Source organism: Lithobates pipiens, unplaced genomic scaffold, assembly GCF_037356315.1.
Source record: "Lithobates pipiens isolate NorthernLeopardFrog02 unplaced genomic scaffold, aLitPip1_a1.2 Scaffold_18, whole genome shotgun sequence".
In the NCBI taxonomy this organism is placed as follows: domain Eukaryota; kingdom Metazoa; phylum Chordata; class Amphibia; order Anura; family Ranidae; genus Lithobates; species Lithobates pipiens.
In genome coordinates, this window is record NW_027507758.1 from 400,361,748 (window position 1) to 400,380,671 (window position 18,924).

The 18,924-nt window shown below is 42.4% G+C and overlaps 1 protein-coding gene across 5 annotated transcripts in view; it reads left to right on the top strand.

Moving 5' to 3' along the window:
• The window catches only part of MCF2L2 (MCF.2 cell line derived transforming sequence-like 2), a 493,994-nt gene that overhangs the window by 298,793 nt on the left and 176,277 nt on the right, over window positions 1–18,924 (top strand). For all 5 annotated transcript variants that reach the window (XM_077487886.1, XM_077487887.1, XM_077487884.1 and 2 more), the window contains exon 16: window positions 9,179–9,245. In XM_077487886.1, the coding sequence (XP_077344012.1) occupies window positions 9,179–9,245 (67 nt within the window). The remainder of the gene's footprint in view (window positions 1–9,178; window positions 9,246–18,924) is intronic.

Here is an 18,924-nt window from a genome sequence, read left to right on the forward strand (position 1 = left end):
TCACTATTGGTTTCCGGCTTCTCCTCCTGGCCAATCAGAACAGGAGGCAGATCTAAAGAAGTCCGGGTTGGCCGGAAGATGCCGCCTGGATGGGGTGAGTGCGGACCTGGTGGAGGGTTTGTTTGCAGCCCCCCAAAAAAGTTTAGCACCAGCTGCCACTTGAGCCTTCCATGAGCAATCATGTCTCATCTTGAGCCTGGTCCTTTGCTAAGCACTATCCTTCATGAATGGGTACCTCTCCCTACCAGTTACTCACCAGCGGTGCCCCAAAATGACATGGGGTCCCTTATTTAAAAGGTTGCCTCACCCAAGGTGGCCGCCAAAGTCAGCTTGGTGTCCAATCAGACTACCTTCATCTCTCAAAGCACTGTACAAAATCTCTAAGCCCTTGTACACACGGTCGGACATTCCGACAACCAAATCCGTTGGATTTTGTCCGACGGATTTTGTCCGAAACTGTTGCATACACACGGTCGGACAAAGTTGTCGGAAATTCCGACGTGATGACGTTATTTTGTTACGTCGGGACTACGTTCACGCTAGTAGCCAATAGCTAGTGTAGGAATTTGATCTGAGCATGCGTGGCACTTTGTCCGCTCGGAATTCTCTACACATGATTGGAGTATGTCCGATCGGACCATTTTGTCGGAAAATTTTACCACCAAGTTGGAAAACTTGGTCCGTCGGATACTCCGATGGAAACAGTCCGATAGAGATCACACACAGTCGGAATATCCGACAAAACGGTCCAATCAGACACATTCTGTCGGAATCTCCGACCGTGTGTACAAGGGTTAAGGGTCTAATGTTCATACAAGACCTTCATTTCCCAACAATAATTGTGTGAAGCCATCTACTGGCAGGAAGGCTAACTGCACCCACTTACATGGAGGCTGTCTCAAAGGACCCGGAATAGACAGCAGGCCTCCTGGTGATGTCTCATGAAGAAAATGGTGGCACAGAACTCTGAAGTCTTATGCCCTGTACACACGGACGGACATTCCGACAACAAAATCAGATATTTTTTTAACAGATTTTGCCCCATACTTACCTTGTATACACACGGTCGCACAAAGTTGTCGGAAAATCCGATCGTTCAGAACCAGGTGACGTAGAACACATAAGACAGGACTATAAACGGGCCAGTAGCCAATAGCTTTTGTCTCGTAATTTATTCTAAGCATGCGTGGCAATTTGTCAGTCGAAATTGTCTACGCACAATCGGAATTTAAACAATCGGATTATGTTATCGGAATCCTGCTCTCAAAATTTGTGTGTCGGAAATTCCGATGGAAAGAGTCCGATCGAGCCCACACACGATCGGATTTTCCGACAACAAGATCCGATCGCACATTTTCCGTCGGAAAGTCCGACCGTATGTATAGGGCATTAGAAAGAGTGGCGGCTAATACCAGACACTGCTGAATTTGCTGGGCGGGTGAGCATGTGTTTGTAGACAAAGAGGGTAAGAAAATGTAAAGAGGGGAGTGAAGTTGCCCTTTAAATCATCTATAGCTCACAAGAAGACTGTAGAACTAGCAACAGAAGTACATTGGTGGAGTTGGAATAGGTATACAGTATGTATGACAAAGCATACAGGGATTATTGAAGGATTGGACAATTATTGAAGTGTCCATGGGTATGTTTTCTGTCAACAGAGTGCTCTGGACAATAGTTTCCTGTTTCTTTAGATAACAGCAATGCCCTGAGTGTCTGCATGCATATCTGTGCATGTCTAAGTTCCAGTCTTGTTAATGAATATCCTTTGGAGGTCGGACCTTTGCCAAAACACATCTAATGTTTCAGGGCCTCTTTTATTCTTTTCCCTAACTGTTCTATAGCAAATACAGACTAATTCATACAATAGTCACTCTAATCTGTAATGGCCAAAGCATTGTTCTCAAAAGACTTGCTGATTTTACTTATTTGTTGAAAAAAGTTGTATACAATATTCCTTTTTTTTCCAACTACTGCATACCAATTTTTTAGCAAAAATATAATGCTAATACTATAGTGTACAGTGTTAGACAGATAGTGGCAGATTATTAAGTGTAGGCAATTCCTTTTGTAAGCTGATTATATTTTGGGGTGCATGTTTTGAAACCACGCACACGCGTCCATTTTATATGAAATAATACAAGCCAACTAATCCAATAGCAAACAATCTAGATAAGAAGGCATAGGTCCAGACCGATGGGGAAAGAAATTTAGTTATAAATGTGTCCAGGCAATCAAGTGGTTTGAAATAAAGCTAGACGGTACTATGCAGACATAGTAAGGGCTCACACACATGGTCATGTTGTGTACAGTACATTCACGTGTATTTACCCATCAAGTTGCCCCCAGGTGCTGCATACAGTCACCTGTAGAGGTCAATGGCTGTATGTGGCTATACATATGTACGCAAGTGCCTGTGTAAACATGTTTAAACATGTGTAAATATGTGTATGCATACTGACATACAGCTCTGGATGCAAATTTCTGTGTCCAGAATTGTTCTTCCACATGTGTTTCTAAAGGTACTTGCATATAAGCGTTTATAGACACATACAGCCATTGACTTCTATAGGTAGCTTTACTCACTACTTAAAATATGCTGGAATATGATATACCAGTGTTTCTCAACTCCAGTCCTCAAGGCGCCCCAACAGGTCATGTTTTCAGGATTTCCCTCTGATGAAATGGCTATGGTAATTACTAAGGTAGTGAAACTGATAAAATCACCTGTGCAAAATAATGGTGAGCCTGAAAACATGGCCTGTTGGGGCGCCTTGAGGACTGGAGTTGAGAAACGCTGTGCTATACACCTGTGAGCATGAGCCCAAATGGTACTTACCAACCCACACAGAGTATCGATCTCAGTGCTTCTCAAACTGTGTGCCATTTGCAGGTGTGCCACGGGAATTTTGAAAAATATTTGAAATTGCTAGAATTTTCAAACCTTGAACCTATTGAAAAATTAAATGGTAATTCAATGTCGCAAAAGTTAAAGTAACATATTTAAAAACGCGACCTCTGTCAGTCTGTCATTCATTGGTTTCTTTCGTAACACGAGACTTGTGTGAGATCTCGGGAGAACTCAATCGATCTAATTATATTATAATAACAGGGATCATTCCATTCCAACTTTGATGCTTATAAATAAAGTTTGTTCATTGTTTAGCAATGGGGAAATACCTAATCAAGTCTGGAACTTTGAAAGAGAAACTGTTAAATGAAAAAGCAAGGAAGCAAGCAAAAATACAAAGATTACCATCACTTTAATCTGATTTTCTCTGGAAAGCAGGCACATCCTTCACAATAAACTTAAAATTAAATATATATATATATATATATATATATATATATATATATATATATATATATATATGTATAAATAAATATGTTCTTCACCACAAAAATTATCAAATCTTTTTCGGTGTGGCGTGAACATTTTTAGATCTTTTTGGTGCGCCGCAAAAGCAAAACACAAGTGTAACTTCAGGATGAAAAAAAATGTCCAAATACAAGAGGCATGTGTATCATGTTTGAATATTGGTGTACATTGTATATTTCTTCCAGATCTGTGCAGTAATTAAATGTAAAACATTGCCACTGTGTAGGAGCTTCTTGTAAAAACGACCAGTTCCTGCTACTTATCTCTGCTTGTACAGGGTGACTGGTCTTACACACGTCCCTCCTTCCTTTAGTTGTTTGTAGGCAGCCTGTAGTGGGTAGGCCAGCTTCTATGGGGGTCCCACAGGCAAGGCACATACAGTACATAATTATATTGGTCCAAGTTGAAGCAATATAATAAAAAATGCCATACCTCAACTTCATTCATTCAAGCTCTTCCTGATTTAAAACCGTATTAAAACCAAAAACAAACATTTATTATATTGTAGCTCACACATTCTCAGATGTGATGGTTGCATTAGTTTTCTTTTTTAGCCTTTATTTCTTCTATTTTCATCTGGTGATCCAACAAGTAGACTTGTGCCGTCAATAAATTTGTTTTGTTCCACGGCCGGCGACGGAGATGGCTGCTTGAATAGGAGCTCCTGTTACCTCACAGCTATAGAGGCTCACAATGACGGCAGACAGAGCAACTAAACGGCTTAAACGACTTGCCCAGCACGGCGGAACACAGGGGGAGAGATGTCTAAAAGAAGGAAGGGGAATAAGCACCCGCAGCGACTCACGGACTTCTACCCGGCGGGTCCTCTGCAAAGTAGGCAAAATGGCGCCAGCGCGAGCTCCAGAAGCGCGGCCCGTACAGATTCACTGTACGCGGCTGCAGGGGAACAACATACCGCACAGTTAAAAGAACATGGGATTTCTCCCCACCCTCTACCCCACCACGCTCAGTCCAGCCAAAACCAGAGTACGCAGGGATGATGATGACTCCTCTCCCAGGCCGCAGCAAGCCGCCCAGCAGGCCGCGCCACTAGCTTCTCCACAGGAGACCCTGATAGAGGCATTCCCAGCTACAGACCAACCACTTTCAGAGAGCACAATGAAAAACATGTTGCTGTCGCTCAGGAGAACGCTCCATAGCGACTTTACTGATATGCTGGCCCCGTTAAACGATGTAGTTCAGACGCATACAGGGAAAATCCAGCATTTGGAAATGAAAATGGCGGAGCTCTACACAACACACAACAATCTTGTGGACGCTTATGTGGACCAGGATTCGGAACTCCAACACCTCCAAAACAAAATGGCAGACCTGGATGACCGCTCCAGAAGAAATAATATCAAATTCAGAGGCATTCCTGAAACCGTACCCCCTAATGAGCTCATTAGCTTTGTGCAACGCCTTATGAAAGCTCTGACTCCAACGCTGAGTGACATTGAGCTCTGTGTTGATAGAGCACACCGCATACCCAAACCCAAGTTTTTACCTGACACTGCGCCCAGGGATACCCTTGCCCGTATCCACTACTACCACGTGAAGGAGCGGGTCATGAAGGGGGCCAAGCAGAGCCCGGTAGTCCCGGAGGAATTCCTTGGTATCTCCCTCTACACGGATATATCACAACAAACTGCGCTAAACAGTAAAAGCTTCTCACGCTTACTAAAATCCTGCGTAACAAAAACATCATGTATCGCTGGGGATTCCTTACTAAATTGCTGGTTACTTGGAACGGCAAGTTATATCCTATCTACAGTGTGGAAAAAGGTATCCAGCTGTTTAAACAGTGGCAACTTTTCCCACCTGAAACGCAGATCCCAGTACAACCTACACCTGAACATCTGCAAGCTGACTGGACCTAAAGAGCTGTGGCACAAGCATCGAGAAGCTCTACCTGTCACCATCACCACTTTACCCTGATGTGAGGTCAGGAGCTAACTCGCCTACTTGGCCCTACTCACTTTATCAGTGCAGTGCGCGCACTGTTTGCTCTTTAACCACGACCCGACAGCAGCCTCGGCTGGCCATATTGCCTGCATTAGCAGGAATTTCTTACATGTGTTTTTCACCTTCCTCTTTCACCTTTCTATAGTTTTGACTCCTCCCTCTCCCCTAGCCACCGCACTGGAAGCTAAAGATTCCGCTGAAAGACTCTCCACATGGATTCTGACGATCATACTATTGCGTCAACCTGCCAAACACATATCCAGCCTAACAGGAAGAATCATTCTGGTTCCTACCAAGTGGCTGCCCCAGTGATGAACCTAACCCATGCCAGGTACACAGTCCATTTCTCCTTCCCGCACGATCCAATAATCCATGGCGACTTAATAACTGAGATCCAATACCAACCATGCCCTTGAAAATTATCTCCCTTACCACGTTGGGTCTTAATAGCCCATTTAAGCGTTCTGCCCTGATAAAAGAAGCTCGTTCCCTTTAAGCAGACATCATCTTTGCTCAGGAAACGCATTTTACCGTCAATAAATGTCCTAGACTGAACTTTCAAAATTTCCCCCACGTGTATTTGACCAACGCCCCAAAAAAAGACCTGTGGAGCTCTCATTGCCATCGTACAATAGCAGACCCTCAGGGACGTTACCTTATCCTTATCTGTGAGATCAAGCAACTTTCACATTTGTTAACCTCTATGCTCCGAATGTGAAACAAAGGAGATTCCTAAATCCATTACTTACACAAGCCTTGGAAGAAAAACAAGGCACAGTACTTGGCGGAGACTTTAATACCATTCTTAATCCGGACATGGACCCCACTACCCACACGAGAAGAATCGAGCATTCCATAGCTCCACTTTTGCGCAAATATGAACTCTTTGACATATGGCGATGCTTTCATGGCTTGGAGAAGGACTTTACTTTGCTGTCGGCAGCCGATGCCTCTTATTCACGTATAGATTTTTTCTTAACCGATAAAATGTCCTTACAAAATGTTATCTGTGCTGACATTGGTACAATTTCTTGGTCGGACCATGCTCCAATCAGTATGGAATATGATGATACTCTTCGTAGTACACCACCCCCCCTCTGGAGGTTAAATAACTCCCTCTTAGAGAACAAGAAATTGTACCAATCTATAGTACAAGAGCACCATGGCCTTATAGAATAGCAGACTGTACCTCACTCAACCCTATGTACTGTAGCACGCTACACCAGGTTACCAGTCCTTATAAGGACCTTTGTGGAACAAGTAGGTTGTGTGTGACTGATTAGCAGACTGTACGTCAGTCCCTATACTGATGAAGGACTGCTGCAGTATAGGGCAGCGGTCAGCAGTAGTGCACCTCAACCCTATGTATTGTGGACCTATACCAGTCCTTATAGAATAGCAGACTGTACCTCACTCAACCCTATGTACTGTAGTACCCTATGCCTTACCAGTCCTTATAAAGACCTTTGTGGAACAAGTAGGTTGTGTGTGACTGATTAGCAGACTTTAAGTCAGTCCCTATACTGATAAAGGACTGCTGCAGTATAGGGCAGCGGTCAGCAGTAGTGCACCTCAACCCTATGTATTGTGGACCTATACCAGTCCTTATAGAATAGCAGACTGTACCTCACTCAACCTTATGTACTGTAGCACGCTACACCAGGTTACCAGTCCTTATAAGGACCTTTGTGGAACAAGTAGGTTGTGTGTGACCGATTAGCAGACTGTACGTCAGTCCCTATACTGATGAAGGACTGCTGCAGTATAGGGCAGCGGTCAGCAGTAGTGCACCTCAACCCTATGTATTGTGGACCTATACCAGTCCTTATAGAATAGCAGACTGTACTTCACTCAACCCTATGTACTGTAGCACCCTAGACCTTACCAGTCCTTATAAGGACCTTTGTGGAACAAGTAGGTTGTGACTGATTAGCAGATTGCAGCAGAAGGGGAGCAGTCAAGTATAATATTCTTTCTATATTTGGAAGAAAGAATATTATACGTGTAAAAGCCTATTACCATACCACTGATACCAGTCCTGAAAAGAACCTTTGTGGACCTAATATAGTAACAGCCACTGATTAAACTGACCCTCACTGCCTCACACACAGCTTCCTGCCTGTCCCTATATAAACTGACAAAACAGAGGCTGCTGGAACAATAACTGGTTACTGGAATAGCACTTTTGTGGACCTGATAGTAACAGCTAATGATTAAACTGACTCTCCCTGCAGCACACACCGTCCTGTCCCTTTCTCTAAACTGACAAAAGACACTCAGGCTGCTGCAACAATCACTAGCACTGCACTGCCTATCCTGAACTACACCTAACACCTATACCAGTCCTGAAAAGAACTTTTGTGTACCAAATAGCTAGCGATTTGGGTCACTGCAATCTCTCCCTGCTCCACACAGCAACCTCTCCTTATAGTGACAGAAGAAAGAATGTAAAATGGCCGCCGGATCGGGTGTATTTATAAGTTAGGGGGAATGTCCAAGTGTCCATGTGCTGTAATGTCTCAATTGGCTGTCCTGTACCCCATGATGGATGTGTCATCATAGGTCAAAGTTCTTTTACACAGTAAACACGGAAGTCCGCCGGGCGAATGGCGGCAATAGTCCGCCGATCGGGCGAATCGCGAACAGCCGAAATTCGCCACGAAACGACCGCCGGGCGAACCGTTCGGCCATCACTATTTCTCAATATGGCAGTCGTTGACTCATTATGAAGGGCTCCAACCATCTCTGTGCTGTGCTGACTTCCTCCTGGGGCTTTACCCCTGCTGTGCTCATTATGAGTGGCTCCCACATCCCTGTGCTGTGCTCATTATGAGGGGCTCCCACCATCCCTGTGCTGTGCTCTTTTTGAGGGGCTCCCACCATCCCTGTGCTATGCTGACTTCCTGGGTTTTTAACTTCATCATAACGATTAATCGTAATGATTATGATAATAATAAAATGATATTAATGAACATTCTTATTTTGTCCAATTCTGAATCTCCCATAGTACCAGTCTCCCACTCCCATATTAAAAAAAGGTAATTTTCCCAACCCTCACTCAGCAGCAGAAGAAAACCTCTGATTGGTCAGCAAAACACCAGTCACGTTTCCGTTGTAACGGAATTTGGATCCGAAATTCGTCAACTAAATTTCGTATACAATTCGGAAGCATAGAAATGCGTATTTCGCATGCTTCCGAATGTACGAATTGTACAGAGCCTGCTGTGCCTCCTGTGCTCCCTTATCCAGAAGGGAGAGGGAGGACTCTAATACAGGAGGTGTATTACTGGCCAGATCACCAAGATTGGAAAAAGTAAAATAAATAAATAAAATGAATGCAGCCACCGCATCCCCCCCCCCCCCCCCCCCCAACTCATTATACATTTGGAAAAAGGATTTCTTGATCCTCAAGGAGATGGTGATGAAGCACCTCCAGGAAGTGGCATCCAACATAGGTATTTTTTTTAGGACCTGACACAGATTTTAACATTATACAGCTCTTCTTCCACGAATTACATAATGTATATATTTCTACAAGATGTCAGTCCATCATCTTTATGACTTAATCAATTTAAAATGTCTTGTTCCCACAATATGTATCAAATGTTTTCATTCAATTGTGTAGCTTAAAATTGGAACAGAGCCCAGAGAAATATTCCTGATCATTTAATTTTATAGTCCACAAATGAAGCTTATCTTTTGGTAGAAATGTAATGAACATTTAATACAACAAATTCATATTCTACACATTTATTAATTGCATTTTGATTCCTTTTTATTTTTAAAGTATAAATATAGTTTTTTTCTCTAATAAAGAACTTCTTCTTGTGTTTACAGCCATATAATTAATGAGCTGATAGAAACAGAGCGTGTTTACGTTGAAGAGCTACAAAGTATACTAGAGGTAAGATCTGATAATACAATTATACTGTGTCTTCCCCAGTAAGCCTGGGTTCGCACTGATGCACTGTGATTTGAATCCATTTTGCAGTGTGTTCAGTGTCTGTTACCCAGTGTTAATTTTTTGGTAGCAAATTTCAATGTAGATTTAGTTTTAGTTTTGGTCTTAAGAATAAAATGGCATTTTAGTTTTAGTCACATTTTAGTCTTCTGCAATTGTTTTAGGTTTAATCTTATTTAAGTGACTAAATCTCCAGTACATCTTAGTCGACTAAAACTAATTTTAGTCATCTAAAATCTAATGGGTAGAGTTAAATTGTTTAAGCATTTCTCTACAATTTGCAAACTCATTATATACTGCTGGAGTGAAAAAATCTAATATGTTATTATTTATGGTATTAAGGTATGAACATGCACTACAGACCAGTGTTCATTTTGACATTAAATTTCAATTTAGTTTTAGTCTTAAGCCTCATACACACGATCGGATTTTCCAAAGGGAATTGTGTAATGACAGGCTGTTGGTGGAAAATCCGACTGTTTGTACGCTCCATCGGACAATTTTTGTTTGATTTTTCCACAGACAAATGTTGGATGGCAGGCTTTAAAATTTTCCCCGGACAAATGTCTGTTGTCGGATTTTCCGAGCACGTGCACGCGAGTCTGTCGGACAAAAGTCCAAAGTACAATCACGCATGCTCAGAAGCAAGGACGAACCAGAAGTGGTCGGTCTTGTAAACTAGCTTTCGTAATGGAGAATTAACATTCGTGATGTGGCAAATTATGAAATCTCGAAATGCGGCGCACATTCTCTTCTTTTTTAATGTGGTAATAATGAAACTGCTTTGCTGCTGATACTGGTGGAATTATTGCAAATGATTTTTCAAAGGCTTTTCTTTTCTAGTGAGATCAACAGTAATATTATTATGCTTGTTATTTTTTTATTTGTTTTGGTGCAAGTTACCACAGCACCATTATCCTGTGTTTTCAAGATCAAAGATATAACTATATTGGTGTCCCTTGTACATTTTTCATTGTATTTTTTAAAATGTAACTGTCTACTCCCAAACTGTCATTTAAAGTAAAACACATAGCCAAGTATTATTGTACACAATTTTTTTTTATTGTGCATTAAAAAAAGAAAACAATTAAAATTAGACATGCTATCTGCCAATATAAACTTAACCAAACAGTGCATTCTATGCATCCAAAAATATAGAAATATACCAAATCAAATCATTATTCAACCAAAAAATTAAACAAAAGACTCATGCATGTGTCCTGCTTCTTAATATAGGGGGTCAACAATGCCAAGAGTTGGTGAAAGCAGGGGTCCGACATCTGGAGATAATTCCGAAAAAACATCCGGATTATTCTCCTGGAGCTCCCATAGCAAAGGCATATGACATAATTGGTCACGATTAATAAAGCAACCAATTTTTGGTCCAAGAAATCCTCCTCCTCCTCCTGTTCCTGGACTGGACTTAAAGCAATACAGTAACTCCAAGGCCAATAATAAATAACACGTCATCACCTCTGATTCCGCAACATTGCTGGTTGACGAACAGCCGTTCGGAAATAATCTGAAAAGTGCGAAATAAAAAGCACAAAATGAAAAGCGTGAATCAACACTCACCAAACTTCTACTAACATGAAATTAGCAGAAGGAGCACAAAGGGTGGCGCCTGACAATTGAACATCCTCTTTTTCAGCTCTTAGCATGTCTAGTACATCACTACGTTTGTGTTTGTTGGCCGACAATTGTGTACCGTTTGTATGTAAGACAGAATCCAGGCACACGCCTTCAGACAAAAGTCTGAGATTTTATCGGTGGAAAATCTGATCGTGTATACGAGACTTTAGTCTTTTGACAAAAATGCCATTTTAGTTTTAGTCCCATTTTAGTCATCTCATTTGTTTTAGTTTTAGTCATATTTTATTTGACTAAAATGGTATTAAGTTAGTCGATTAAATGTTTTAGTCGACAAAATTAACACTGCTGTTACACTCCTCTGCCAATGCCTTCAATGGCTTCCTCTCAACCAATGAATTAAATCCAAAATACTAATTTACAAAGCCATCCACATGTCTGCAGCATTGGAGCGTTGGGAAGCTATGCTCCTGGCACTCCAAAGTGGTTGTAAACCTCTGTCATGAAATCTGAATGAACCACATCTATCTGCTGTCTTTACGTATCTCTCCCCAAAGCTCTAAGTGTTGTTTCTCTCTGGTGCTTTGTTCCTCTTTTATCAGCATGAGTCACTGCAAAGCATGAGCTTGTCTATTCAGAACACAGCTCTGCATGTTCCTTCGTTCCTCTGTGGAGGGGGTGGTGTGTTCCTTTCCTCCAATCAGCTCTCACACAGTGTAGCTGCAACCTCTCCGCCCCCTCCTCTGTGATACAGACAGATGCAGAAGATTTTTTAAAGTTTTTTTGCCCTTTTGCGGGGTGTAGGGTAGAGAAGACGGCAGATAAACAAGTAAAACCTATGTAGGTGGATTTCTTTCATGCCTGTGTCTCATCTGAGGCTGTTCACTTCACTGGGTATATGTGAGGGTTTACAACCACTTTAAAAACATGAAAACAGTAACTCCATCTTGATGGGTTGAATGCTAATTTCATCCAGGGGTTAATGAATAAGTATAAATACCTTATTCCCCCAGCAGCTGGTTTTCCTCTCCATTCTCTGATTCCACCATCTGAGCCAGGACGTCTTCACCTAGAATGCAGGTGGTGGGTCCTGCATTGTACACTGAGAGCCTGTGAATAGTGGAACGGGGAAGGGCAGCAGCTTTGGGGGACCAGTCATTCACCATGGAATAAGGTATTTATATAAAAGTATTTGTACATATTTCAGTGTAATCAATGCAGTGCGGGAGAGAGCACAGTGCATAGTTACAGTATATTTTACAGGAGCCCAGAGCTAGGCTTTAAATAATGGTTCACTACTAGCACACTCTTTTGGCAGCATGTCATTGGATTACATTGTGACACATATAAACACATTTCCTACTGTTTATTTTCTGGATTTGCTGATATTCAGTCAGATGCAGCACTTAAAGTGGTTGTAAACCCTTACAAACCACTTTGACCTACAGGTAAGCCTAGATTAAGGTTTACCTGTAGGTCCAAGAAATATCTCCCAAACCTATACGGTTTAGGAGATATTTTCCCGAAGACGGGCACCGCTATCTACGGCGCATGCGCGGTAGACAGCGGCGTGCAGGCGCACTGAGCGGGGCATCGTTGATGACGGCAATGCCGCGAGTCTCGGCTCCCGTGCGCATGTGCGGGAGTGACGTCATCGCTGCTCCGGCGAATCACAGCGCCAGAGCAGCGAGACCCACGGAGACCCACCAAGAAGATGGACGCTCGGAACTACAGGGGACAGCGGTGACATCGCTGGCTCCTGTGTCAGGTAAGTGACACATAATGGACTACTATGCGATGCATAGTAGTCCATTATGCTTTGCCTTTACAGGGAATGAAAGAGGAAGTAAACTCATCAGGGTTTACTTCCTCTTTAAAGCACTCATCTAACATCAACCTTATGTCATGTGAGAGCTCTCTTGTGATTTTTAAATGTGAAAACATAATAAAAATTCACAGCGAACTGATCAATGATGCATTATCTCAGCAACAAAGTTGTTGGAAAACATTCAGCTCAGTTTGAGAGAATATCTTTTCATCTGACAGAATGGCAGGCATCAAATCCCTGTATGGAAGATCTCTCATGGGACATTACCCTAGGAGAAGTACAACCAAAACTTGTTTGGCTATACTTCTGTGGATCACAGGAGTGCAGTTTATTCTGCACTTCTGTGACTCTTTTCAGCAGACAGTGGGCTGATCTCACAGAGCTGTACCAGGCTGGGGCAAGATGGCAATACTATGATCGGGATCCACCCACAACCCTGGACTGGAAAGTAGCTCAGGCTCTCAGCAAGCCACTGAGAGCTTGAGCCAGCCACTTATCCCCTCCACAGCCCAGCAAGCCAGGGACTGTGGGGGGCAGAGTAGACAGCTCTCTGCTCAGGGAGCTCTGAGAACCAGGCAATCAGCATTGTTTGATTGCTCGGTTCTCAGTGTTAGAGCCGGTGGGGGACAGATGCAGCATGGAAGTGATGCTGCATCTACCTAGGTAAGTATGAGTCTAAAAAATAAAATAAAAAATTCCCATGCTTCTCTTTTAAGGTAAAAAAAAAAACCTTTCCTTATTGGGATTCCTTCCAAGGACAGACAAACAGTATGACACACAGTGCTCCTGTCAATAAAGAAGTTATCGCGTTTCTTGCTTCCTTCCAAGTCTGCTTTGAAATGAGTACTGGATATAATATCTTTAGAAACTGATCGTGTTCCCCATATCTTGTGTGATAGGGTTTTTATTTCAGTATAAAACCGATCAATTGTGAGACCCCATTTTGTTGATGCAGTTCAGCACAGATACAAGATGCATGATTAGACTTTTGTAATTAAAGTAATTGCTACCAAAACTGCAGGAAGAAAACAGTAATGTAAATTGTGCTATTGACTACCGATACAAATATACAAATGTATTTGTGTGTTTTTTTTTTTTTAAACTAGCTTGAATGCAGACACATTGGGATTGGTTTACTAAAAGTGGAGAGTGCAAAATTTGGTGCTGCTCTGTGTAGAAACCAATCAGCTTCCAGGTATTTTTGCCAAAGCTTAATTGGATAAGTACAAGTTAGAAGCTGACTGGTTTCTAAGAAACGCTTCACCAGATTTTGCACTCTTGAGTTTTAGTAAATCGACCCCAAAGTGTTTTTTTTTTGGGGGGTAGCCGTAGGCCTCATGCACACTGAACGCTTTGGCCATCTCTCCTAGGCTGAAAAAAACGCTTCACGCTAAATATGCGCAATGCATTTAGGTGTATCAATTAATTATTAATAATTTAATAATCATTCATTTCAATTACCAGAATAATAATTTATTTTGGCTACTGAAATAACTTAAGACTCAAGCACTACACACACCTAGAATTAACATGCATTTAGACGTGTTTACATGCGTCAAGTGCTTTTTCTGCAAAAGTACCGCTGATCCTGGATGCGCTGGCAGCTGGGGTTTTTTTTTCTGCCTCCAAATGCCCTTGCTCCTAAACACATAGACTAACATGTAGGGGCATTTAGAGGCAAAAAAATAACGCTAGAGGCCCCTAAGAGCAATGTTAAAAGAGTAATGTTAAAAACGTCCAGTTTGCATGAGGCCTTAAATTGGTTGTAAACACTTACAAATACCCAGTAATAACAAATCCTCCTACATTAGGTAAACCTATCTATCTGCAGCCCTTTCTTCTCTACAGCCATTCAAAGTGCTGACTTTTAAGCTTTTCTGAGATTTCAGAAAAAAGGGGACAGAGAGATGAAATTACACTCTGCAGAGCTCAGTGAGGAGAGGTCTGACAGCTGACTGGAGGGAAGGGGCACCCCCCTCCCTCCACAAAGCACACAGGAAGAAGGCTGTCAATCAGCTAGCGGTCCCTCCCCTGTCACCATTTTTTTTCTTGGTGTCAGGAAAAAACTTGTCAAAAGTGATTCATGCTGATAGCAGAGGAACAAAGCAGCCGACAAAAGTGACACATAGTGCTTTAATTGAGACAAGTACACACCATGGAAGGATATGCTTTGTTCAAATTTCATGTCTGAGGTTTACAACCACTTTCATTTAAAAATGTATTGGCCACATGATCAGCAAGGAATAACTGTAGCTTACAGTTTACTAATCAATTGCTAAATGCAGTAATGCAACACATTGTGGCTGTGGCTCAGTCAGGGTTATGTGTGGTTGCATAGCATAATAAAGACTCTATATTTGTGATTATCCTCATAAACAGCATTCCTCCTAGTTAAGTCCAGGCTAACTTTGGTAACACAGGCAAAGAGCTGGAAGGATCCAAGAACAAAGGGTCACCCCACTGGAAATGAGGGGCTCCCCACAGTAGCTGGTCAGGGCCGTCTTTAATATTGATTGGGCCCTGGGCAAAATTTTTCATAGGGCCCCCTCCCCCCCATGCAATTTCGCTCTCCACCTTCTCTGAGACATACAATAAATAGCAGTTAGCCTTAAAATCAGTTTACTGTATCAGATCAGGCAGCGATTGCGATTGGTTGCCAGAGGTTACAGCATATCATTACTGCTTACTGACTGGTTGCTAGAGGTTACAGCACTCCTTAAGGCTCACTGATTAGTTGCTAGAGGTTACAGCACATGATTTCTGCTTGTTGATTGGCTGCTAGAGATTACTGTACAGTAATACTGATCACTGGTTGCTGTAGATTACAGCACATCATCTCCTCACTGCAGGGGGGCATGATATACATATGAATGCTGCCATATTTACATATCAATGCCGTTGGCCTCAGCTATTTACATATGCATGTCACTGCTATTTACATATGAATGTCGGTTATTTACATGTAAACACTGGGTCTGCAGGTGAGTCATCTTTACACAACAATAGGTCAGAGCTGGGCAGCATTAGTAGCAGCACTTCACACTGAGATATCAGGACACAGCACAGGACTAAAACCTCAAGGGACAAGGGACTGTAAACTGGGATAGTTGGCAAGTATGAGGCAGCTGCTTTGGGCCCCACAACAATGACAGGGCCCAGGGCAGCTGCCCCTTTTGTCCTGCCTTAAAGACGGCCCTGTAGCTGGTGCTGCAACAGCAGTGTCAGATCCTAGCTGCTACCAGGAATATGCGACAAACACCAGGTCACTAACCTGGGCTGTCCCCAGTAGGTGACAATGGCACTTTTAGCCTCACCCTGAAGATTTTCTAGCCTGCTAGACAATAACCTAAGCGCCAGCAGACTTGAGAGTAATGGTTGCTGGGGGTGGTTAACACCGCACTCAACCCTTTACATCAGGCATATGCAATTAGCGGACCTCCAGCTGTTGCAAAACTACAAGTCCCATCATGCCTCTGCCTCTGGGTGTCATGCTTGTGGCTGTCAGAGTCTTACTATGCCTCATGGGAATTGTAGTTCTGCAACAGCTGGAGGTGCTCTAATTGCATATTCCTGCTTTACATACACAAAATAGCTGGCACTATATGTTTTTTTTACAATTCAAACGTTTGACACGTGTTTTTAATACATGCTGTTACACCAGACAGGGATATAATAGAGGGTAAAATATAAGGAAAAACTGTGCAGGCAAAAATATTTGCAGAAAAAAAAATTACACAAAATGGACACAGCAACGGCAAAATAAGTGAGACTAAAAAAGGGAAATACTTAGACATTGCCTAGTTGGGGTTGCAAAGTTCAGTTCAATGTAGCAAACATTGAATGTGATGTATGAGAGTCATTGGCCTCAGATTGACTCTAGGCATATGTGCATCATTTTGATAAGAAATGGGGAACTCTCAAGCTGAACTTGCAACAGCTTTTTGTGGCCTTTGCAGAAATAACATGATCGCTTCAAGCATTGTAAATTCACATATGTAGCTGAATATACCTGTGAGAGTTTGAATATAATTCATATATACATTCATGCATCAAAACCTAAAATAATATCCTGTATATGTGAAGTCCAAAAAAATTGTAAAGTCCAAACATATATGTAACTTTTATTTTCAGCCATCACCAAAGTTTGCCAACAAAATCATCAATCAGTGCCACCACCCTTCTATTTTGACTCTGGAATGTCAAAAAACGCTCAAACAGATCCACCCAAGATTACATAATGATATATTATTCCACTTTTAACTCAGTTTCTAACAGCATTGTAATCTCTCATAAGTAGGCATCCAATGTACGCACACCAAGGATTAGTAGAAAAACTCACAACAGTAAAATACTGCCGTACATTATTATCAGGGCTAATGCACGCTGGATGTTTTTTCAGCGGCTGTTTTTGGCTTCAGGCATTTTTTTTCTGCAGCCAGTAAACTTCCCAGCATGTTACCCTAAGGCCGCGTACACACGCGGGGACTGTTCGCCCAACTTTGTCCGTCAAACAGTTTCGGCAAACAGTCCGCTCAAAATTAGCATGGACGGACATGGCCACACACGACGAACGAACAGTTTGCTGAAACCGTGCGCGATGACGTGAACGGCACGTACGACGGGACGAAAAATACGACGTCCTATACACTGCATTATAACTTTCGGCGTGTAAATCCTTTCTGAGCATGCGCGGAACTTAGTTTGACGAACAAGCCTACACACGGGCGGACTGTTCGCTCAAACAAGGTTTCAGCGGACAGTTTTACGGAATTTCCGAAAAACCTTGTTCGTCAAACTGTCCGCTGAAACTGTCCGCTGAAAGCCCACACACGAGCGGACTGTCCGCCCAAACACTGTTCAGCGGACAAAGTTGGGCGAACAGTCCGCGCGTGTGTACGCGGCCTTAGTCTTCATGCACACATAGGCTGTTATCAACATTTTTTTGGTAGGGGCGTTTTCTGTCTGGAAATAAAACCCAGAACTAGTGGGTTTTATGGGGAGCTTTAAAAACGCTCTAACTGATGAAAGCTTAAAAACGCAAAAAAAAAAATAGGCTATTCTGTGTTCCTCAGCACTTTTGAGCCATAAGCTTTTGTGTAGTATAGTTTTGCTAAAAAAAATCTAAAAAAAACGACTGCAAAAACGCAAAAAAAACGCTACTGCAAAAATGCTGCAAAACTCTTTCTACAGCTTTCTACAGATAACGCTACTGGCATTTTTATAACCTCCAGATTGTATAAAATTGCTCATAGGGTCTATTATGTCCCAATAAAACCACAGGATAATTTAACCAGTTCCTGACCAGCGTACGACAATGTATGTCGGCAGAATAGCACGGGCAGGCAAACTGGCGTACAGGTACGTCCAGTTGAATTTGCGCCCTGCCATCGCGTGCGCACCGCCAGCGGTGTGTGCATGCCGGTCGGGACCCCCGTGAGTCCGGTTGCGGGTCCCGTGGACTCGATCGCCGCGGGTATACCCGCGATCGTCTCACGGGGAGGGAGAATGGGGAGATGCCGTTGTAAACAGCATCTCCCTGTTCTGCCTAGCAACAAGTGACACTGATTTCTGCTCCCTGTGATTGGAGCAAATATCAGTGTTCACTAACACACAGCCCAGCCCCCCACAGTTAATAACACACCCCTTGGACACCCTTAACCCCTACACTGCCACCCCCTGGTTAACCGCTTCACTGTCAGTGTCTTTTACACAGGAATCAGTGCATTTGTATAGCACTGATTGCTGTATAAATGACAGTGGTCCCAAAAATGTGTCAAGAATGTCCGATGTGTCTGCCATAATGTCGCAGTCGTAATAAAAGTCGCCGATCGCCGCCATTACTAGTAAAAAAAAATTATTAATAAAAATTCCATAAAACTATCCCCTATTTTGTAAACGCTATAAATTTTGCGCAAACCAATCAATAATCGCTTATTGCGATTTTTTTTTTAACCAAAAAGATGTAGAAGAATACAATCGGCCTAAACTGAGGAAAACTTTTCAAAATTGTCGCTCTTTTTTTGTTTATAGCGCAAAAAATATAAACTGCAGGGGTGATCAAATACCACCAAAAGAAAGCTCTATTTGTGGGGAAAAAAGGACATCAATTTTGTTTGGGAGCCACGTCGTACGACCGTGCAATTGTCAGTTAAAGCGATGCAGTGCCGAATCGCAGAAAGTGGTCTGGTCTTAAGCCAGCAAAAT